Source organism: Bos indicus, chromosome 10, assembly GCF_029378745.1.
Source record: "Bos indicus isolate NIAB-ARS_2022 breed Sahiwal x Tharparkar chromosome 10, NIAB-ARS_B.indTharparkar_mat_pri_1.0, whole genome shotgun sequence".
Taxonomy (NCBI): Eukaryota; Metazoa; Chordata; class Mammalia; order Artiodactyla; family Bovidae; genus Bos; species Bos indicus.
Genome location: NC_091769.1, coordinates 73,307,602 through 73,332,449, shown reverse-complemented (window position 1 = coordinate 73,332,449; position 24,848 = coordinate 73,307,602). Strand labels below are relative to the sequence as shown.

At 41.9% G+C, this 24,848-nt stretch overlaps 1 protein-coding gene across 1 annotated transcript in view; it reads right to left on the bottom strand.

The window, feature by feature from the left end:
• The window catches only part of PRKCH (protein kinase C eta), a 232,741-nt gene that overhangs the window by 135,810 nt on the left and 72,083 nt on the right, over positions 1-24,848 (bottom strand). Inside the window, exon 2 of the mRNA XM_019969023.2 lies at positions 21,899-21,962. Within this exon, the coding sequence (XP_019824582.2) occupies positions 21,899-21,962 (64 nt within the window). The remainder of the gene's footprint in view (positions 1-21,898; positions 21,963-24,848) is intronic.

The following is a 24,848-nucleotide window of genomic DNA, read 5'->3' as shown; positions in this document are numbered from 1 at the left end:
GAAAGAAGATTGTACATAGCACAGTCTAAAGTAAGAGTGGTTAAAATAATTTCGGTAAACATCCCCAGTGAGAATCCTCATTAAACTGATTCCACATCCTCATCTGTCAATGGCTAATCTTCTTCCCGAGCTCCCTTTCTGGGTGGAAATAGAAGTCTGGGTGAAATCTCTTCCAAAAATATCACTTCTAATGTGATTACTTAATATCAAAGTTGGAGTGGGTGGGGGCTCTGCAGATGCTTGTTAAAACAGGAAATGGTAGGAACCACTTCTCTCTGCCTCACTTTATGCCCTCACAGATCGACATGTTGGGGGTGGGGTGCACAGACAGAGGTGAAAAGCAGAGCCGAAACTGTGCTTTTGGTTTTAGCTGGAGAGACAAAATGCGTGGGTGGGGGAAATATGTGGGTTCAAGCTTGGTGTCTGGAAGAGAAGTAGCAAGGACAGAAATGGAGTATGCAGGGGGTGCTGAGAAGGGAGGAAAATGATGACTCGGGTCTGAGTCTAAGGTGTATGAAAGACTTCACTGAACCAGGGCTCATGGGAAGAACTGAGGCTGAAGGTAACTGACAGTCTCCCTGAAGATGAGAGACCCTGTAAGGGTAGGTGCCTAATTTTAAGGTACAGGAAGAGGAGTTGAAGCCCACAAAGGCAGAGGAAAGAAGAGATGGAGCAGGATCAGAACGGGATTAGCACCAAGCAGAGGAGGGCTGCTTTTGTTCATCATCAGCACTTTATATTCAACAGAACGTGGAGATAGGAGAGTTGGCATTTAGTCACTAAGTTGTGTCTGACTCTTTTGCCACCCCATGGACTGTAGCCTTCCAGGCTCCTCTGTCCATGGGATTCCCCAGACAAGAATACTGGAGTGCATTGCAATTTCTTTCTCCAGGGGATCTTCCTGACCCAGGGATTGAACCTGTGTCTCCTGCATTGGCAGGCAGATTCATTACCAATGAGCCACCAGAGATGCCATGTTTGCTAACTGAAAGAACGAATGAACCACAGTGGGAGTGCCCAGCATGTGACTGGATGTGGAATGCCGCCACTCAAGAGAGTGGGCTGGGCTGCGGATGAAGACATCAGAGTAGAGAGCAACATGCAGGGTGAAACCCCTAGACTAACACAGATCCCCCAAGGGTATGAGTGAGCACAGCAATGGACTGAACCCTGGAGAATACAAAATGAAGCGGGATGCAGAGAAGCCTAAAGATACAGAGAAGGAAGAGTCAGGGAGGACATCAACAGATTTCAGTGTCGTGGAGGTGAAAAAGTGGAGGGCCCCAAGGTGGAAGGAGGGAGGACATTGTCAAATGCAACAGAGATGTCCTAAGACGAGGACTGAGAACTGCCGACTGGATCTGGCAATGCAGATGCCCCTGGTGACATCATCAAGAGTTCCTTGAGTAGAATGCCGAGTAGGAAGCCAAAAGCTTCAGGAGTGGCTAGGGGAGAAAACAGAAGGTGAAGAGGTGAGAGTGTACATAGGCAGGGCACACTCTGAAGACATTTGGATGAAAAAGAAGAAAAACAATGGAAAGTACCCAAGAAAGTGCTGGATTTTTAGGCTGAGAATGTTTGGCCGTGTTTACAGATTGAGAAAAGAATCCAAGAGAGAGGGAAGTGAAGAACTAGAGGTAGGGAAGCAAAGTGTTTGAGGAAACTCAGGTCTTTGGCAAAAGCAAGGACAACTGTGCCCTGAGACAGAGGCTAAGGAACAAAGACGGGAATGCAGATAAAGTCAGGAGCAGGATGTAGCTGAGGGAGGTCACACCTGCTGCAATTTTCTTAATCGCTTAGGAAGCAAGGCCACCTGCTTCAAATGAAGTGTGTAAGCCACTCAGTCGTGTCTGACTGCGATCCCATGGACTGTAGTCTGCCAGGCTCCTCTGTCCATGGGACTCTGCAGGCAAGAATACTGGAGTGGGTAGCCATTCCCTTCTCTAAGGGATCTTCCTGACCCAGGGACCACCAGGTCTCCTGCACTGCAGCTGGATCTCTTACTGTTTGAGGCACCAGGGAAGCAAGTAAATGGGGTCTTGAAGAAGATACAGGTTAAGTCATCATGGAAGCGAATGGAGAAGGAACTAGAGGTGCTGAGGATCACCACTCAGAACAGAGGGCAGATATCTGCAGTGGTGATTTGAGGCTCCCAAAAGAAGGATGGGAAGCAGAAACAAACACAGCAGCAAGGTCAGAGGAAAAGACTGTTGAGAAAAGCTGCTATGTTTTGTGATCAGGAGGTGGCTGAACAAGAGAGACTCAGAGACTGAGGTGAAAGCAGGTGGTCAGGAGCAGAAACAGAATATTTGTCAAGATTTATTATTGATGTTCAGTCTCAAAGTCAAGTCCAACTCTTTGTGACCCCCATAGACTGCAGCACGCCAGGCCTCCCTGTCCCTCACCATCTCCTGGAGTTCACCCAAGTTCATGTCCATTGAATCGGTGATGCCAAGATAGTTGGCTATTAAAGTGGAAAAGAAATAGGATGGCAGCTGGGGATCTGGTGAAGAATTTTTTCCCATCAACATAACCAAAGGAGATGCAACCAAAAGCAACTAAGGGATTGTACAAAGTGTAGTCAGACCAGATAAGTGAGCAAGCAAGAATACATAAGAGGCCAGAGACAATGAATCTGCCCAGGAAAAGGGTGTAGCCTCTGTGAGATAAGAGGTTTCCTTGGCAACCGGCAGAAAGGAAGAAAGGAAATGGCCATACTGAGGGACAGTGGGCACATAAAGATAGAAGTTATCGCAGGATATATTTTAGCAGAGTATTAGAACCAGAATTTGTGTGAGAGGGGAAAAAAGGCTTGCGAGTATAATGGTTTTGGAGTTCCTGAAAAAACAAGAAACACACGAATATTTGCTGAGCACCTGGTTATACCCCGAGAATTCAGATGCATTTCTTGTCCCAGGGGCAGTGCTGTAGAATAACTGCTTAAGTCTGGCACTGGCAGAGCAGGAATGAAGGAAGGTAAAAGTACAGCTGACTCCTGGCATCACTGAGTCAGCGCTGATTGGTGATCCCTAATCTGGGCTCAAGAGAACACTAAATGGACCAGGATGGGCTTAGCGATCAGATAAATCAGCAAGGGCCAGGTTTGGGTCATGTGAATTTGACAGAAGTAGCATTAGGATTAAGTTATAAAAGGCTTGACTTAGGTACCTCCTGTTGGAAGATCCAATTTGTGGGTTTTTTAAAATCTTCCTTATCTGTATTTAACTTTTTTGAACATAGGGAGTAGTCATCATAACTGTTTTAATGCTAATCCTAACATCTGTATTAATTCTAGATCAGTTTCAATTGATTAATTGATTTTCCATTATAGGTCACATTTTCTTGATTCTTTTCAGGTCTGGTAGTTTTTGATAGGATGCCAAACATTATCAACTTTACCTGTTGAGTACTGGATAGTTTTGTATTCCAGAATCTTGAGCTTTGCTCAAGGGCACAGTGAAGTTACTTGGAAATTGTTTGATCCTATCAAATTTTGATTTTTAGATTTTTTTTTTTAAGTGGGCCAGAACAGTGCTCAGCCTAGTGCTAGTTATTCCTCACCAGGGAGGCAAGACCTTTCTGTATACTCAACTCAGTGCTCCATGAATCTTGATATTTTCCCATCCAGTTGGTAGGAACAGGCAGTATTACTGGCCCTTTGTCAGCACCAGGCAGAGTTCTAATTCTTTTGGGGGACTCTTTCCCCTGCCTCAGGTATTTCCTTATCCTGATTAGAACTCAAATATTAAAGGGTTCACTTTGCATATTTGTGGAGTTCCTTTTCTTGGCAGCTGTCTCTACTCTGGTATTCTAGCCAGTGATCTCTAGCTGTCTTCCTCTTTATGGACCCTCAGATCCCCATCTCCTCAATTCAGGGAGTCCATAGGCTCCACCTGAGAGAAGGGATGGGGGAGCATCCAAGAATATGGTGAGGACTGCAGAAAGAGGACCTTAGCCATGATCGTTCCCACGTCACAGTCCATGAGTTGGAAACAGTGCTAGAAGCAGGAAGCAAGCACCCAGATCTCAACTCTGTTCACCCTTTCAGACAGCAGCACTTCCCCAAGACCCCTAGAGGAAGAGAGTCCTTAACACTGCTTCATGACACCTGTCAAGCTTCCCTACCCTCAGCACTTTGGATTCGTATTGCCCTCCCTACATGTACCATGTGGCAAAGAGGTTAACCTAACCCAAATCCACACAGAAGTTCACAGATTTTCAGCATGCACTCCTCCTTCACGTGCAATGAAGTTGTAATTTTGCCTCCAAGATGTGCAAGAGATACTTTAATTAATAATTAAGTACTGGATTTAGAGATGGATTTTCACTTGAATAGAACACCATCCTTAAGTTAAGAAGGAACCGGGTGGTGGTTAAGCCCTAAACAGAACAAGCCAGCCTGCAAACAAACCCCGCTTATGGGCTCAAACAAGAGACACCATCTGGTAATACAAAGACAACCAAGCCTGTAAAATTAAAACCACAAAAGTCAACACACACTTTGACTGATAAATGAGAAACTAATTTCATAAACTAAGGCAAATATTTGGGAAAAGACTAAAGGCTACAAAAACATCCACATGCAGTGAACCAACTGCAAGGTGTGAGTACACAACAAAAGAAAACAATGCTGTTCCGAGTTGATGGACAGCACTTTGGTCACCAGGCTGATGACCGAGCCTAACAAAATCCCGGTGCGGGTGAAAAGATAGGGAGCCAGGGCCAATGCTGCCCAGCAACTTACAATGGCCAAGCTGGCACTTCAGATTAAGTCCTCTAGGGATAAGAAATTAACAGCAAGTAGCACATATCAGTTCAGTTCAGTTCAGTCACTTAGTCGTGTCCGACTCTTTGCGACCCCATGAACTGCAGCACACCAGGCCTCCCTGTCCATCACCAACTCCCGGAGTCTACCCAAACTCATGTCCATTGAGTCGGTGATACCATCCAACCATCTCATCCTCAAGTAGCACATATAATCTGCTTTTAAAACATACCTTCATTCTGGGACCTAGAAATGTCTTATTAACTCATTCTTCTTTTTTTTTTTTTTATTTTTAAACTTTATAATATTGTATTAGTTTTGCCAAATATCGAAATGAATCCACCACAGGTATACATGTGTTCCCCATCCTGAACCCTCCTCCCTCCTCCCTCCCCATACCACCCCTCTGGGTCATCCCAGTGCACCAGCCCCAAGCATCCAGTATCGTGCATTGAACCTGGACTGGCGACTCATTTCATACATGATATTATACATGTTTCAATGCCATTCTCCCAAATCTTCCCACCATTTAGAAAGATGGTAACAATAACCCTGTGTACGAAACAGCAAAAGAGACACTGATGTATAGATCAGTCTAACTCATTCTTCTTAAAACAGCTATGGGAAGAAGGTACTCATTGCATCTGTATTTCTGCACCAAAGGAACCAGCCAACCGTGGGAGCTGGTTTACGATATGATCCCAAAGGACAGTTCCCTGGACCCACTGCTCCCTGGGTCATGCTAGACAAGGGTGTGGACTCTAATGCCTGTCCTGTTGCCCTGTCAGCATTCCTATGGAGGCATCATGGCCGCTACACACACGTGCACACACCTTCAGCCCTCACGAGCAGACACCATACAATAGCGTCCATCCAGGCATTAGCTAAACCCTGAAGGGATGACTTGGGAATAGATGCAGTATTTGGTCTGGTGGGCAAATTTAGGAAGAGGGGCAACCTACTATCCCTGAGTCCCAGCAAGCAGGAAACTGGCGAAGCAACGCCCTGTCACAGGGAGAGAATCCTTCCCAAACCTTCTTTTCCACCCAGGGCTTCACTGATGGCAGCTCCCATCAAAAGCACTTAGACACACAGACCGGAATGTGCCCTTCCAGAACATGAAATACATGACAGGTTCAAGTGCTGTCTAGGATTTGAAACAATGGCCGAGAAAGGAGGCTTATGTCGTTGTATCTTTCCCAGTGTCTTTTAGATGATTCACCACCAAGTACATGGAAATACATTAGGTATGGATTTCCTTCCTAAATGGGTGGGTACATAACATGCATCAGGCTGTATACAATACTTTGTGGGTGTGTGTGTGAGCGTGTATCATCTCATGTAACCTTCACAGCAGTCCTGGGGGTAGACACCACCAGTCTTGTGCTTTTCACATAAGGCAACCATCGCTCAAGGTCACACATGGCTGGGAAGCACAGGAAGCAGAGCCGGGTCCTTCTTATCTAAAGTTGATGCCCTTCTACCACCAACTCCACATCTCGAACACAATAAGAGACCCCCTCCCCCGACAGCAGTTCCCAGGGGACTGTGTCTGTGTGGTTCTGTTAATGACAGGGTTAACACTAACACCAGAAATGAACTTTGGGGGGTATTCAGGAACCTGGAGACCTATTATCTAAAAGCCTGACTTATTTTCTTGATTAAAATAAAAATAAAAGAGAAGGAGTTTTCTCCCTACCCTTCCCCCTAAAACTCCCCAGACCATGAGACTCTGTCTGACCCCAAACCAGAAGTGGGAGTGCTTCTGGGGTCGGCTGGGATGCTGAACAGTGCAAGAGAGGAACCTTTATGTTCTTCAGCGAAGGGAAAGTGTTTTCAGTTGACTCCAGCAAAGTGATCCTTCCCCTTAAAAAAACAATTAAGAGTACCCCACAGCTACTACACACTGCCAAGAAGAAACACTGAACAAACACTCATCTGGGACTGCAAGCTGAGAGGTGGAGACATGGAGGTGTGAAGTCAGAGGAAGTAAGACAACTGGGAGTGCTGGGGACAGGGGTACCCTGGAGAACCCTGCTGGGTCTGAAGAGTTCAAGTTGAAACATTTCAAAAGCATTGCACTGTGCCACATGCCAAACCAAACCTGCCTGCAGGCCAGTCTCAGCCTATGAGAAGTTCATGGTTCCTGGCTAAAGGCAGAGAGAGAGAGGGCTGAACAGACACAGCTAGCATAGGGTGAATATCCTGCACATGAAACAGAACACCCGTAAGGCTGGACTTAGAGTGACCCTGGAGCATTCCCAAAGGCACTATCAAGAACGTAGTGATTAGAATATCCACTAAGAACGTGCAACCCGAGGCACAGGCATAGAACAAGACACTCACTGACTGGTAACAGGCACCCTTGAGCAGGACTCGTATACTATTCCTCTGCATCCTGAAGGGCCAGCAGGAGGCATCAGTCCTACTGAATCATCACTTGTTAATATGTTTAACAAAATTAATGGTTCCCTCTGACAGTTAAGTTCTGTCTTTGTCAATGAACCTCCCTAAAGTTCACTGTTGGAAGGACCCCTCCAGGTATTTTTAGGGACTCCTTTGGGTAGACTCTAAGCAACCATTAGGTGAGACAGTGATACCCAGACACTTCTACACAACGATTTCTGGACACTACAGACTTTATGGTTGTTGTTCGGGTGCTCAGTCATGTACGACTCTTTGCCACTCCATGGACTGCAGCATGCCAGGCTTCTCTGTCCTTCACCATCTCCTGGAGCTTGATCAAATTCATGTCCATTGAGTCAGTGATGCCATCCAGACTTATTTCAGAGTTATTACACCTTTTCTAAGAAATAAGTTATTCATTTCATTCCACTGAGACACCCAAACTTATCAAATGATTTATCAAAATCCCTGTAATAGTGAGATTAATACAGGTAAATTAAATGCTCAAAGCATAATCATCAAGGGAACACTTTTAAACTAGCCCCTTCTCTGACACTCCTACTTGCTTAAAACTATCCTAATTCTGCTCACCATGTGAACAGCTGCTGTTTTCATTTTCTGAGTATCAGCTATATTCCATAATACAAGTTACACAATAAAAATCAGGTGCGGGGTCCAAGTGAGATCTTGTAGTTGATGCAAGTTTTGGAATTGGTTGACAGCCTGCTCCAATCACAGCTACTGTGCTGTGCTTAGTTGCTCAGTCGTGTCCAGCTCTTTGCGACCCCGTAGACTGTAGCTCACCAGGCTTCTCTATTCATAGGATTCTCCAGACAAGAATACTGGAGTCGCTTGCCTTGCCCTCTTCCAGGGGAATCTTCCCAACCTAGGGATCCAATCCAGGTCTCCCACATTGCAGGTGGATTCTTCTACTGTCTGAGCCACCAGGGAAGCCCAATCACAGCTAAGGCCCTGACAAAGTAAATCCATGTGTCAGGTCCACCACCAACAAATAAGAGATCAACACCAATGGAGCTATACCCAGCCTTCGGAAAACTTGATGATACCTTCCAATATTTTTGCAAAATTAACCCTCCTCATGATAGTGCTGAGAAAGTCAGTGTAAAGTGGAAGGTATCAAACCTTTGAATCAGAAAAGTACACACTGAGTTATTTAATCTGTTCTTGGTTCTAAGAATTAGCATACAGGTGCCACAGTAACAAATACTGATAAATAAAAGGTGAAAGCACTTTCATAATTCTTGTCATTTTTAAAGACAGAACACCAATCAAATCTTTTAAAACATATATACTGTTTTTTAAATGTTGGCTTCTATTGTAACTGGAATCACTTTAAATCGCCTTTTCCTGATTCCAGCTACTCAAAGAGAAGGGGAAACGCCTAGAAGTTGTCTCAAAGCCAACATTCCCATCCTGATTTTAGACGTTCAATACTGATTTGAGTCTCAGTATTAGCACCATATATACATATATACTAAGCAAGGCCCTTGGCCTCTGAGTCTCATTTTCTTCTCCCAAAGGTGCAAAAACTGTAACCCGACCTGTTTATGTCACAGCATTTTAAAGGTTCTTTAAAAAAAAATGCATTTAGGGTTTTGTCAACTCTTAAAAGACGACAGCAAAGTTATACACTCTGCTATGCAGTTTTTTTTCCTGTTTGTTTTTTTTTTTTCAACCTGCAAACTTCCCAATCACCAAAATTTTCCATTAATCAAATTAGATATGATTTAAAGTACAACAGGGGCATTCAAACTTGGCCAACCATTAGAACCAGTCTAAGTTCTTATTAGCAATCTGTTTTCCTGGCCTCTTCCCAGGAGATTCTGATTCAGTCTGGGGCCTGAAAAAAAAAAAATCTGCATTTTTCAAAATTCTCAAGTGATTTCATTGTTCTAGAACAGATCCCCCTCTCTTGCCATTTCACACTTTTTGAAGCCCTATTTTCAGGACTTGATAATTATCAATCGAAGGACTCAGATAATGGAAGTGTCCTTGTTCACACAAAATGCAGTAAGAATTAACCTTCAAAAAGTTATATACTAAGTCTCCTATGTGCCCAGACTAACCTTTAACCTACTTACTTCTCCAGATGTCACTGCTGCTGCTGCTAAGTCACTTCAGTCGTGTCTGATTCTGTGTGACCCCATAGACGGCAGCCCACCAGGCTCCCCCGTCCCTGGGATTCTCCAGGCAAGAACACTGGAGTGGGTTGCCATTTCCTTCTCCAATGCATGAAAGTGAAAAGTGAAAGTGAATGAGGCCCAAAAGAGTTTCTTACCCTAGGCCCAGAAGAAAGAGAGCTGGAAACACCTGGAGAGCAGCCTGAATGATCACCAGGCTAGTTTTTTGTATACTTGAAGGTCCTTTCCTTCTCAGGCTCATGCCCAGTTTACCCCCTCATTGCTATGTTACATGCTTTTTCTCCTCCATCACCCAGTTTACTCTCCTCTGAACATGATGGAGCTTTGTATCTATATGCTGGTATCCTCAGCTGAGTGCAGTTTTTAGGGCACAGTCTAATCACAGCAAGCTGTGGGGCTCAATGGATTCTAGCTGAACCTAAATTGTCTGACTGTGTTTTAGATAGGTCAGGTGTACAATAAGAGTAATTTCCTAATAACCTATAGCTGGAATTGAATTATACCTAATTATATTTAGCAGTGTATGGAATTGTTATATATTGCCAGATAGTACATTTGAATGTGTACTAAACAATGCAACTGATCCTAATGTAGCTTAGAACAATAAGAAACCCTGATGGAGTGCACAGAACTCAGGATAAATTTAAAAGTTTTTGCTTAACTTACATTAAATCACTATAAATGGATATAAATATGGTGCTCTATGGGCCCCTAGACAAAGAAGAAAGATTATGTTCAGCCAAATGGTAAGACAGCCTCAAATAAAGGCGAACTTCACTCAATTAACAAAGATGTGTTCCTGATAAGGGAAGTGACATTAACAGCGTGCAGACTTTGTCACAAGGATGCTAGCACCTCCCCTGAACTTCAGCGCTCGGTAACAATTCTCTCCTCTGCTAACACTCACTCACCCACCACACTCCCACCTTAGGGTTTTTTGTATTTCCTGTCCCCTCTTCCTGTAACACAACGTCATGGTCCCTCCTTCCCTTCAGGTCGGCAGCTCCAACACCAACGTAATTTGAACAGAACAGCACACACACAGTCCTCATCTCTGTCCCCTCACTCTGCCCTATTTTTTCCATAACATTTACCACTTGGCATATTATGTTAATTTGTCTAGTTGTTTGTGTCTCCGCCCACACACGAAATTTTGAGTTCCATAGGAATAAACTCAATGTCATTAGTAAATACCTACCTACACACATGCATGCATACATATATCACATGTTATACATAAACACACTGTGTGTCCAGAGAGAGTTCTCTTGATCCACTGGACCCAAGTGGTGATAATTTAGAAGTACTGCCCCATCCAGTATATTCTGTAACCCAAGTAAATTCAGAGAGATAGCAACCGACTTTCTCCAAAACAATGTTAGAACTAAGTTGCCACTTATGAAAATCAAAGGCAATCTCTGACATACACAAAGAATGTGTCTTCAACCCTAGACCACTAAGGTTCCCCTCGCCCACTCTCAACCTCACACAGGAAGTCATCTAGTGCTGAACAGAAATTTCAAACACCAGGATGAAATCCTAATGCTGATGACAAGTTTCAGGGGAGAAGAAACAGGTCTTCCTGCCTCTTCACCTGCCCACTGACACAGGCGTTATTGGGGAAAAAACCTACTAAAAGGGATGCCAATGTAACTGGCCTGGTACACAGAGCCTCTGCTGCCCTGTTCATTTGAAACAGTAAGAGCAGAACTAGGGTTGCTGGAAATGAAATTGAAGCACAATGAAACCAGGCTCTGTAGCAATTAATTTTTCTATCAAAAGATTAAATCATTTCTGTTTTCCCCAGATCTCAGCTCCACTGAGAGAATTCTGCATGAGTGTAATTCCAACTAAATATATATATATATATATATTAAGCTTGAGAAAATGAAGATACTAGTCAGACACTGTGTTTTGCATGAATCTTGATTTCAGATGAACATGCTGGTGGGTGAGTGTCACATAAGGTGAATCTGCGGATGCTTCCATCCATAGGCTTTTGAGCTATTTTCGCGGTTCAGCTTTTAGTGCTAACAGCTCTGACCACTTGCTCAGAAGTACTGCGACTGCCTTGCTCTGCTCAAATCAAGCAAAGGTTTAGCATCAAGCTACCGATAGCAGCATCTCTAAAGTTAGAAACCACCATAGGTTTAGGTAGTTTGGGTGTCATTTCCTGACCTCCCTATTTTTATGAGAAAGGGCTTATAACAAAAACCCAGTGCAGAAGTAGACCACACAGTAAAAATAATTAGAGAAAAAGGATAACAGTTTCCAAAAATGACTGAATTTTTCTGTTGCGTGTATCACCTAATTGTCACCTAATGTCGGTCCCAATAGAGCATACACAAAAGCTTGTCAGTTCCTTCTTTAAATTATCGCTAAAAACGCTGGACTTCTGAAAGAAAGATTAAGGGGGAGATAACCTAGAAATTCTAGAGATAATTTGGCTTCAGGACCCTTTTCTAGTCTTAAAAATCAAGGGCTCAGTTTTGGTTTTTGTGGGTTCTCTCTCCTTTTATCATGTTAGAAATTAAAATTGAGACTTTAAAAAAATTTATTCATTGAAAACAATAACAAATCCATTGCAGGTTAACATAAATAACATTTTTATGAAAGATAACTTTATTTTCCAAAAAAAAATTAAAGGAGAAGAGTGGCATTGTTTTACAATTTTGCAAATCCCTTTAGAGTGTGACTCAGAGGCCAGGATTCTTAGATCTGCTTCTGTATTCCATCTTCTACAACGCTGTTTTAGATGAAGTATGTGAACAAAATCTACCCTCGTACAGACAGTAGTGGAAAAGAGAGTGTTTTAATAGCTTTTTCAGGTGCTTCTTTGAGTCTATACCAAAACCTGACAACTGGTAGTTTAAGAGTTAGTTGCAATGTAGAATCTATATAATCAATGAGATTTTTATACTGTTACACTAACAAATTCATAAGAAAAGTCTTTTAAGTATTATAAGCTGACAAGCTCATATGGTGAGTATAAAATTTCCAAAATTCTACCCATGCCTTGCAGGATCCAATTTTAACACTAGCATCATATTCAGCTTTTTGCTTGGAAATAACAAGCTCATTTCATTCATTTTTAAGAAAATACCTGACAAAATCCTATGTCTCCATAACTACAGTTTGTCATTCTTTCAAGTAAAAAATGGTGTCCCATGGGGTGAAAAAAGTAGATCAACTATTCAAGTGTTCTTTCCTGAGACACAATAGTATTGTAGTATGTAGCAGAGTGCCTTATGCATTGCTGTTGTTCAGTCCCTAAGTTATGTCCGACTCTTTGCAACCCCATGGACTGCAGCACACCAGGCTTCCCTGTCCTTCACCATCCCCAGAGTTTGCTCAAACTCAAGTCCATTAAGTCAGTGATGCTACTGAACCATCTCATCCTCTGCCACCCTCTTCTCCTTTGACTTCAATCTTTCTGAGCAACACAGTCTTTTCCAGTGATTTGGCTCTTCACATCAGGTGGTCAAAGTATTGCAGCTTTAGACTCAGCATCAATCCTTCCAATGAATAATCAGGGTTGAATATTCTGGAACTCCCAGAGATCTGCAGGACCACACTTTAGGGACCATTTAAAAGTTTATCATCAATAGTCAATGAAAGTAAGAGAAGTAGTCAGGATGAAGCCAACAATGGTTGAGACATAACTAGGCAAATATAGCTATCATATACTAACTGAACTCATTTGACTTATAATTTTTCCAAGTTCTAGTTTAATGCTTTCATTAAGAGAACCTACTGATGATGATGGTAAAACTCAGCAAATCTCAAGCTCAGTCTTCCCAGAGTTCTCTGATCTATACCTGGTATTTAAGAAGATGGTACCTTTCCCAGGATACTGTCAACCTTTAGGTGTAAGAGGGGGGACTTCAAAGAAAGTCTCGCAAAAGAACATTATCCCAAAAGAAAACAAAACTCTGTGAAGATTGGGATTATATCACCTGAAGGACAGTTTTTATCCAAGGTAGAATAAAGAGAAAACATGCAAACACCTCCAAGATAAGTTGATGGCCTAGAAAGATCTTAGACCTCTGCATCCCAGTCTGAGCTTGTGTCTGGGCTCCGGCACTCATTATTCAGGAGACCATCGCAACTCAGCATCCCGGAGCTGGATTCACCACTTGCATACTGAGGATTACATCAGCCTCAGAAGTTTGTCGTGAGGAGCAAAATGAAATAATATGCATGATGGCATGAACATATAGAGGGCAACTATTAGGAGGGTAAGAGGCTATCTTGTTCCTGGAAGAAAATGAAACAAGAGTTGCTATTGGTCCTTGCTCAGTTTCAGGCTGAGCACAGCATCTGGTCCTGAGAAGGAGCTCAATAAATGAGCCTACTCTCATGGGAGAGAGGATCAGGTCAACTATGACATGGGCAGTTTAGCTTCAATTCTTTAAAAAGATCATTTCTTTTTCCAGTTTTCCTTCTCTCCCCATTGCCTCAATGCCTCTCTGTTACCCTCCAGCCCTGTCTCCACCCTGGCAGTCATTTCCAATGGGAGCCACAGAACTGCTTGGACCACCAGCAGCACCAAAGTAGCCACTACATCCCTCAGGCTGAATGTACAGAAAGAATATATATTTTTTTAAAAAGTTAGTTTTAAAAAGGTATATCAACAATATGTCGCCAGGCTTGAAACATGAGAAAGGAATACTGAAAAAACTGCCATCAGAGATGACTTTTTCCCCCTTTAAAAATAACACACAGAGAGTGTGAGAAACTGTGAGTTGCAGCCTTCAAGCAGTTAACACATGTTTCATCTGCCTTGGTGCACGCAGCCGTGACGATTTAGCAGAGAACATAATTACAGGTAAACCAGTGGTTTGACACAGGAAATCTGAGCGAAAATGGTTCAAAAAGATCAGAATTTTACTCGATCTTACAGTAGTGTATGATCCCTTAGAAGAAAGAATACTTTTGGCAGATACCAAAATTCTGGCACTTTCCATCCTTTCCCCAGAGGAAATGAGTATTAGCTCCAAGTAACATAAGAAAGAGTCTGAAAGAAGGGGGCAATTCAAAGCTTCAGTGAAGCTTTCTCAATGAGCTTCAAATCCACAAATGACAGGTTCTTTGTCAGACTGTATTTTTGTTATCTTTTAAGAAATCACTTTTTCCTCCAAACTGGTACAGAATACTCTCAACTTTGCTTGGGGAACTTTGGGGAAAAGATATGTCCACAAGATTCGTCTACCATTAATTCTTTTGCTTTACGTCATTCTTTAAGAAACCTATCTTAAAGTGAAACTTTCTAAGGGCAAAGTGTTATGTAATTGTTAATAGGAGATGACTTACCTGTCATTCGTTATGAGTGAGAACTTTACGACAGAACGAAAGGATTTGTCTTACTCATTTCTTCCTACCTGCAGTTTTTGACTCACAGCTTAGTATTTATTTAGAATCTTTAAAAATATTTCTGAAGTACTCTAGTCATTTAAGTTTTTAACTCTTCTTCTTCATCATACATAAAAATTGGGAATTAAGGATAAAATGTATACAGATAAAAAACACCAGCTTTAATTTATAAATGAGAATAGGTATCATGTGTTCAAAGTTAAAGCATCATTTGGCTATTGCAGAGGCAACCCACATACTGTTTTTTGTTTAGGAAATAGGTATTTTAAATGTGTAATTTTGATTTCTTATTAAGGAGAATTTCAAACACATGAAAAAGTAGTCAAAATTATAAACTTACATGTAACTGTCATCTAGCTTCTAAGAAGCAACTTGTGGCCAATCTTGTTTTACCTGTACCCTCTCTCCCCTTCTCCCACCTCTGGAATATTCTGAAGTATACCTCAGAAATCATTTTATCAGTAAACATTTCAGTAGGTATCGGTCATAGACCCTCTATTTTAAGCTACCAAAATACCACAATCACAGCTAAATAAGGTTAATAATTCCTTATTATTATGATGTATACAGTCATACATTTTCCCAGTTGTATCCTGGGAGTTAGTTTTGCAATTCTTGCTTGGTATGTTTCACATGTTGAAGGTGGTTAATATGTTTTTCATTTGTTATTTTGGTTTTCTCTCCTTTTTTCCTTTTTTCTTCCAATTTGTAATCTTTTGCTATTTTTGGTTTTCCCTTCTCTTTTCTTTTTCTCTTCCAATTTTTAGTCAAAGAAAGCAAGTCTCTTGTCTTATCAAATGTTTCCACATTTTGAATTTTTTTGATTGTACCTCATGGTGTCATTTTAAATGTGTCCCTATCCCCCTATTTCCTCCACAGTGGTGGTTAGATGTGGAAGCCTGACCAGATCTGGGCTTGATTTTTTGGCAAGACTACTTCACAAATGGGATGGTGTACTCCCATGAGGAAACACACGTCATCTGGTTCTCACTCTGTGGGCCAATCATTGAAGTATGAGATACCCTGAATTCAAGCAAACTTCACTTACGTAAACTACATTATCTTCAAATCTTACACTGTATTTCTTAATAGCATTACAGTGCAGCAACATCTTTTTTGATTTGCTGAGGGGATATCACTATTTTAACAATTTCTTTTGTTGCCTTCCAATTATAAAAGTGATAAGTTTAGTTCAATGCATTTTCATCAATACTTCAAACCTTCTTTTTTTGGTGGGGGGGGGCCACTCCGCTCTTCCAGGTAAGAACTAGTCCAGCATAGTGACCATCAAACAGAGCCATAGTCATAGCATCAAAAGGCTGCATTAAAAGTCCAGGTTTCTTTCATCACTTTAATAAAATTTCAGCTTGATTAGGTGGCTGATCCAGGGGTTAGCTCCAGAAAGGTTTAGCCAGAGTGAAATAAAGAATGACATGAGATAGTCCTTTCAAAACAATAAGTCAGTTCAACTGTGTCTTGGCAGCAGTGCTGAGGGGAATTCTATATCTGATCAAGAGTGATAACACCTTTCTTAATATGAACAATGGTGATGGGTTTTTGATCCAGTTGACAATGTTATGCCTTCAGCTCTGTGACAGATTTCCATGAAGAGTTTTTCTTGCTCCATCTCAGTTTAATGTTGGGTTTTGAAGCAGGCTCATCCTCTCATCTCAGCATTAAACATAAATCTATACATAGCACACTTCATGATCAAATTGTGAAGCTACTGCTGTTAACGCCAATTTATGCGTATTTTTTTTCCTGAAAGTCTTTTATGTTCTGTCCTTTCTCCAAACTTCATCAGCAAACATTTTGATGTCAATTTGGAAGATGTTCTACCATCTGGCAAAACAGTCCCTAACATGCAGTAAGCATTCAAATATTATTGAATAAGTAATAAATATACTAACAAAATGAGCGTTAAGTAAACCTTCAAAAGAATTTGGGTAAGTTTGACAAATTATAATCTGTGAGCCAGATTCTTAATTATTGGTGTTCCACAGAGTTCTGCTCTTAGTCAACCTTGGTTTTCTAAATCTTCTCAGTGGGTCCTAGTCTCCAGACTGGCTCCCACTGGCAGCCAGAGCTATATCTCACGCCTAGATCCCTTAACAAACTCTAGACTCTTATTGCTACTAAGCATCTCCTCTTGGGTTTCCCACAAGTATCTCAAACTCCACCTGCTCAAAGCTGAATTCACCACTTTCTATTGATATGTTTCTAGTCTGGTGAATGACTGCACAACATCCTCTGAGCATCACCGGAGTCTCATCCTTCTTCATCCCTGACACCCCATGAATCGCCAATTCCTGCTGGTTTCAAGACCTACATATTTCTCATAGCTGTCCCCCACTCTCCATTTATCCCCACAGATTCCAACTTAACTCCAGTTCTAGTAATCTCTCTCTTAGAAAACTTTAATTGTATCTTACTGGCTATCTATACCCGTCTCCTCTTATGACCCTAATAGCCCCTGCTGCCAGCCCCATGTACCTATGACTACCAAGTAAGATTTTCCCATTCCTTAAAACCCTTCACTGGCACCCCATCATGTCTGCAAGCCTAGAAGTAGTGTAACCATGCAGTTTATCCTCTAACCTCATGGGATCCTCATGAGACTGCAAGATGATGCTGTGAGTGGTTTACACTGGTACCGCAGACAAACTCAAACTGTCCTGGGCAAACCTGTGCATGCCTGCGGGCTCAGTTGCTTGTCTGTGTTTGACTCTTTTCCATCCCATGGACTGTAGCCCTCCAGGCTCCTCTATCCATGGGATTTCCCAGGCAAGAATACTGGAGTGGGTTGCCATTTCCTTCTCCAGGGGATCTTCCCAATTGAGGGTTTGAACCCACTTCTCCTGCATTGGCAGGCAGATTCTTTACCACTGAGCCATGTGCATGAGGCCCTCCTCCCAAGTCTCTGCCGCATTTCTGGCCACACTCCCTCTCACTCAGCACCCCTCTCACTATGTTCAGTCTATGGAACTCTTCACTGTTCTCTCACCCCTATGCCTGTGAACACGCTGTCTGCCCCTCTTGAACTTTCTCCTCCGCCAGCAATCTCTCTATTGATTGTTCCGCCATGCTCCTCCCCAGTGGAGCTTCCTCTAAAATCTCCTGGCTGATCTGATCACATGTTCCTGCCAGCCAGCACCATGCCTTGGACTTATTCCTGTGCTGGGCCCTGGGCCCCCGCACCGTACACATAGGCTGCATCTGCCCACAGCAGACGAGCTCATACCAGTGTCTGTATCTTGTTCATCTTTACATCCCCAGCATCTGTGATGAGATCACAGGTCTGTACCCGGCAGGCATCGCTCATGTGATTTCTCATGTCATGTCTTATTTTTAATAAAAACTCTTTTGCCTTAGCTGCAAATTCAGCACAATTATCGAAAGATGAGAAGATGAGAGAGGATGAAATAAGGACTAGTCAGCAGCTCCTAATGCCAGTCTGGTGTATCTCAGACCATACCTCCATTTAAGCAATTGCTTTTTAAAGGAGAGCCTTGGGATTACAGCATCTCGGTTAATGGCAGAACCTGTAGAGCAGGCCATGAAAGGGAAACAGGCATGGTGATAAGCCAATATCACATTAGAAACTGTCCAATAAATGCTTGAGGCTTCTAGTATAAAAGAAAAACAGTGTCGAAATAAAATACACCTGCTGAGTATACATGGGTGCCATGCAGGGGTGGGGAGAATGACAGGAATCTTGCTGCCATGACAACAGGAACATGGAGATGTGCCTTCATAGAACACTCTACACCTTCCTACACACTCTATCATCTGACCTTCAAAATAACCCTGTGAGATAGATCAGATGTACACTGAGGCTCAACCAAGATTTCTTTCTTTTTTAACTTCACTTTCAGAGTATAGTTGATTTACAATGTTGTGTTAGTTTCTGCTGCACAGCAAAGTGATTCAGTTATACATGTATCTATTCTTTTTTCAGGTTCTTTTCACATACAGGTTATTACAGAATATTGAGTAGAGTGCCCTATGCTATAGGTCCTTGTTATCTATTTTGAATATAGTAGTGTGTATATGTTAATCCCAACCTCCTAATTTATCCTCCCCACACCTTTGCTTTCCCCTTTGGTAACTATGAATTTATTGTCTGAATCTGTGATTCTGTTTCTGTTTGGTAAATCAGGTCATTTGTAGCATTTTTTAGATTTCACATATAAATGATATCATATGATATTTGTCTTTCTCTGCCTGACTTACTTAGTGTGACAATCTCTAGGTCCATCTGTGTTGCTGCAAATGGCATCATTTCATTCTTTCATCAACCAACATTTCTTGAGCCTTGACAATCCCTCTGGGATCCCAGGCCAACGCCCCCTTCAGAGCCTGAGCCACACCAGGCAAGCCTGACCTCACCCTGCTTCTTTATGTAAAGCCCTCCAGCACCCCAGGTGGGAACTAGAGCTCCAAATGTTCTACCTGGTAGCCAGAGATGATCTAGGGTGGCTGACAGGAGAGAGGCCAAACCAGGGACATTCTCACAGAGCCAGGTCCATGTGCTGCCACAGCTGAGGCAGGAGCGTGGGGGCTGGGGAGCTCCAATCCTTCCTTGCGTAACACGCACAGAGACACCCGTCACATTCTCTGCATCTGACAAGGAAGCTGTGCCCTAAGGCGGCAGCAACGTGCCAGCTCAAGTTGAGCCCCAGCCTAGGAGCTAAACTGACAAGATAAGGCTCCCACAGACAGGGAGACCAGCTCTGAGCTTCTAAAATACAGCCCACACAGTGATGCTACAGATCCTGAAACTTGAACATTAAAAATCTCCTTCTCATGGGTAAAACAGCCCTTTTAACATCATTTAAAAATACAAGGCACACCTAAGAGGGGTAGAATGCTAAGATATCGATCACTATCAGTCTGGTATGAATTAGCCCATGAATTCCCTGTCTTCCTTATTAGCAAGAGTTCCTGGAGAGAGGAGATCACTGAGCATCTTTCTGGAGTAAGAGACATTTGAAGACAGAGAACAGGAAGGACTAACTTATAGGGGCGGTGGAATTACCCAAGATGAACTTGGCCTGCCTCGCTATTTTACCCAGGGTCACCTCTGAAAGGAATATTATTGCAATGGCCTAGTAAGAACTCACCCTGAGTAACACTTGACATTCCTTTATCACTATAACTAATAAATTAATACTATGAGAATATTGAGGACTATTCCAGCACCATTGTTCTCATGTTTCCAGTGTACAATTAAGGAAGATAGAAATGTAATAAAATTTATTCTTAGAGAGCCAACATAACTCTAAAAAGAGATGTCATGTAACAACAACAGCACCATCAGACCTGGTCTAATCCACATGGCCTTACTCCTCTGGCCCCTTGCAATTTACTGCAGCATATTCAGGTAGTTCAGCATATTCAGAATCTTAGCCACTCCTCATTCATGCCCGACACTCCCTGCTGGGTTTGTCTAAACCATGGTTGTACCCGCCTTCCATGTGCTGTAAGAATGTTCTATCAGCAGTGTTCTGTAATATTACATTATATTTTATTTGACTGAGTTATGAGCAGATTCATTTTTTCTAGCGAATCCTGTTTGTTCAAAATGCCAAGCAAAACCAAAAGACTTGTGAGCAGGCAGAAGATGCCTAAACTATAATTTGGACAGTTTTTTCATGTTCAAGTAACCCAAGTTTCTGTTAATTTCAATATCAGAGCAAAAAGATAAGATGCAACAATTGAGACAAGTTGAAAAATATTAACCTTAAGATAATTTGCCCATATGAAGGAGAAGGGTTGAATGGGATAAGAGAAAATCATTTCTCAAAGGTGTCACCAATTTGCAAAATGCCAACACCAAACAGACAAACCATAAAGTCACACCCCTACAGAACTTTGCAAGGATTTTAGTAATGGTAGAATAGCTTGCAAAGGACTCACCCTGCCAACAAAAACAATATTTAGAGATATATTCTAAAACAATTAATTGGAAACACTGGAAAGCCACTAGAAAAGGGACAGAAATTGCGAGGAATTTGATATGCAAATTAATACCACAAGTTATCGTTCCATAGCCACCAGCATGTCCAAAATTAAAGAGAATTACCACATCAAATGGTGGTGAGGACATGGAGTAATTAGAACTCTCACACGTTGCTGGTGGGAATATAAGAATACAACCACTTTGGAAAATCATGTGAGTTTCTTATAAAGTTACACATGTATCTACTGTGTTATTCAGCAATTCCCCTGCTAGGCATTCACCCAAGAGGAATCAAGGTGTAATTTATGGACAAGAATATTGATGGAAGCATTCTTCATAATAACCCCAAACAGGGAAAACTCCAAAATGTCCATCAGGACAAGAATGAGCAAACAAAATTGTGCTACATTTATAGAATGGAATATTCAGCAATAAAAAAGAGTAGAATACTAATATACACAATGACATGAATAGATCTCACAGAAATTATGCTGAGCAAAATACAGCAGACACAGGAGAGAACATGTTATATAGTTCCATTTATATGAACTTCCAGAATAGACAAAACTAAACTACAGTGAAAAAACAAAACAAAATATTGCATTTACTATCTCTGGCAGCAGGGGATTAACTAGGAAAGGACACAGGGAACTTTCAGAAGGATGGAAATGTTATGTCTTAGATTGGAGTGCTAGTTACATGGTTGTACGCATTTTTAAAATAAAATTCTTCACTTCTGATCTATTCAATTCACTGTATATAAACTTTACCTCAATTAAAAATAAAGGAAAGAGGGAGGTGAGGGTAGTGTCAGGGGAAGAGGAAAAGAATCACTCGAAGGACAGGATGAAATAAAGATTATAAGAAAGAGAATATGATCTTTCCATTTTTAATACATTAAGAGGCAAACTAAAGGTTTGGCCCAAAGCCAAAAATTTAAGTACAATTTAATAGACATGAACCAAAAGAGGCAAGAACTTCTTGAACTAAGAAGATGATGAATTAAAAAACAAAACAGAAGATTGCCAGAATTAGCAAATATATTTGCTCTGGCAACCAAAACCAATAGACCATTAGGCAATAAAATACCAACCAGCCTAATTTAAACAGTTAATTTTTTAAAGTATCTTTTATAAAACATTCTTTTTATAATTTCTATGATAGAAATTCCTATTGAGTATAAACTCAATAGTACACAAATACCAGAAACCATTCCAAATTCATTCTTACCTTCAGTGAAACTCCCTGTTAGGGTTATTACGACAAACACTTTCCCTTCTGGCTCCAGATCCACCTAGAAAGAGAGGGAAAAATATGTTATATTCTAATTTTGAAGTATTCTTTTGGTGGATCTCAAAAAATTCTTTACAGAGGCCTCAACGCGCAAATCACAGCCACAGATCAGATCTAAGTCTTTCACTAACAGTAGATGGGCAAGAAACAAGTAACAGTGAAAGAAGTTGTGAAGGATGAAAACCAGATCTGAATGAAACTATCCTTGCAATGTTTCCCCTCTCTTGAAATTTTTCCTCTTCCATTGTGGCTCTTTGAGATATTGATAAACGTTCATACACAAGGTCACCGTTTCTGAAACATCCCTAACTGATGTACAGCGTTTGTAAGAACAATATTTTGCTAAACCACATGGCAAGTATATAAAGTAGAGAAATATGGCAACACAAAAGGCTATGAACCCATGTGGTATGGTCAGCTGCACACCTGTAGTTTGGGGAAGTAAAGAGCTTGACTTAAAGAGTGCTGTCCCTGTCTATACCATTTCCACCTGAGTGCAATTCATCTTCAGGAAGCACCAGGAAAGGCAGGACATGTGCTGTGCATTCCCTACTCTCAACTGTTCACAGGAACATCAAGGTTCCTTTCTGTTCTCACCTATGAGCTGAGAAAACAAGATGGACATCCTGCCAATGAGGCAGCTGGACGTCTTCTCACTAGATCCCATCCTCTGAAAACATGCCCGTCTCTGACCACATGGGCCCAGGTAGGCAGGCTCTGCCCTCTTCATGCCAACTTTGAACTACCCATGAACACCTCTAAGCCATGGATTCTGATACATAAATTTACAATATTTTAATTGTAATTAAATAAATAAATTTACAATTGTCCTTAAATGTTTGTTGGCCAAGCCCAAATGAACTTCTTGGCTAACCCAATAAAGACCTCATCAAGTTTAGCCCATGACTTCAGTTCTGCCTCTGACCTGAAGACAGAAAGGTCTGGAGAAGTTGAGTATAGACATGGATGGTATTTTGAGTAGAATATTAAATTTAAATGAGCTGAAAATCATATGGTACAGTGTTCAAACTAGACCAGAACGTGGACTCCAGTCTGATCGGCACAGTGGCTCTGGGCAAGGTCTTAACCATCCCCTGTTTCACTGCTCACATCTCCAAGTCCATGATATCATTACTCAGCATTTCTGACATTGCTCCCATGAGACAACCTCAAAGAACTTTGACAGTACTATTTACTGCTTGTACTATGCCAACAGGTGACCCATACTGAACGGAAAAAAATGCATTGACCATACACTAGCTCACTGCCACCTGTCTTTAAACACTACACCCTGTTTTTACTTGTACAAAAGTAGTGTTTGGTACTGACTCAGAAAGCTTCATCTACATAAGAGCTGATTCTTATAAACTCTGCCTTTCTCTGCCTTCAGTCTACTACTATCAACGTGGTTACCACACTGTAACTCACCCCAGTGTTCAAACCAGCTTCTTGCATCACGACTACGGCTAACTTAACAATACCCCCTTAACTACCTTAACACCACTTGTGAACCCTTATAGAACAGCTCTGAAAATAGAACTCTCTGGAGAGATGACTAAACAGGATGTCAGTCTCTAATTGTCTCCACTCTCTGCCTTGACTTGTTTCAAATCAAAAATATTTTTAAAAGCCACTCCCTCATCTTCAATATAAAATCCTGTCAGAGCCACACACATGCACACACTGACCTCACATCATCAACTGCTGCTGGCACAGAAGGAGCTGCTGCCAGCCCCAGACAGACAGACTGCCAGGCCACCTCTGTGACCCAACACGTGAACTCCCTCCAACACTGCCTGATGGCCTACAAAGAAGGTCCCTCCACCGCACGGGTCAGGAGCTGCTCTGACAGAAAGCAGGAGACGCCAGCAAAGAGAACCAGGTGCTCTCACAGTGTAACAGGTTTGATCCTCAATTTTGACCCAAGCCACCATTGTGGTGGAAAAGCCAGACTCAAATACCATCTATAAACCGAGTTCATCTAAGACCTCTGACCTTAGAACAAGATTTTACCAACTGCAGGGGAGAGGCGGGGATGTTTTGGGAGAATGGCATTGAAACATGTATAATATCATATAAGAAATGAATCGTCAGTCCAGGTTTGATGCAGGATACAGGATGCTTGGGGCTGGTGCACTGGGATGACCCAGAGGGATGGTACAGGGAGGGAGGTGGGAGGGGGGTTCAGGATGGGGAGCACGTGTACACCCGTGGTGGATTCATGTTGATGTATGGCAAAACCAATACAATATTGTAAAGTAATTAGCCTCCAATTAAAATAAATAAATTTAAATTAAAAAATAATAATAAATGAGACATGAAATCATGTGATGAGTTTCATACAACAGAGATTTTTAAATGGAACATAAAACATGAACAAGCCAAATATGAAGGAAAAGTACTATGTCATGAAAATTGTTTGCAGTTCTGTATGCATAATAAGGGCATACTGGGCTTTACGGTAAAAATGTATTCCTTACCGTGTTACAGAGAAACAGTTTGACACTGTGGCCTTAAAGGTTAACTGCTCCATCTACACAGTGCAATGGCTTGGCATCTATTCATGGGGGCTGTTCAGACACTTTCAGTGACAGCCAACTGATACCACTGCAGCTGACCTCTTTCATTCCTGTCCCCCAGGGTAATCGTTCTCTGTAACCAATAGCTTCCATGGGTGGAAATGCAGTGGCCAGTAGCTCCCATTCACCAACCCTAGTTTTGGGCCCTATAGCTGTAGCACATATTTTAGCTCTAGGTAGAATATCCATGCCAGCTTCTGGCAACAGCCCTTCAGCTTTGAGAACCACCCTGCCCTCACATTAGTCCATGGCTCAGCTGCGATTCTATCCCTGCTTCAGAGTGGACATGAGAACCAAGTTTGCCAAGC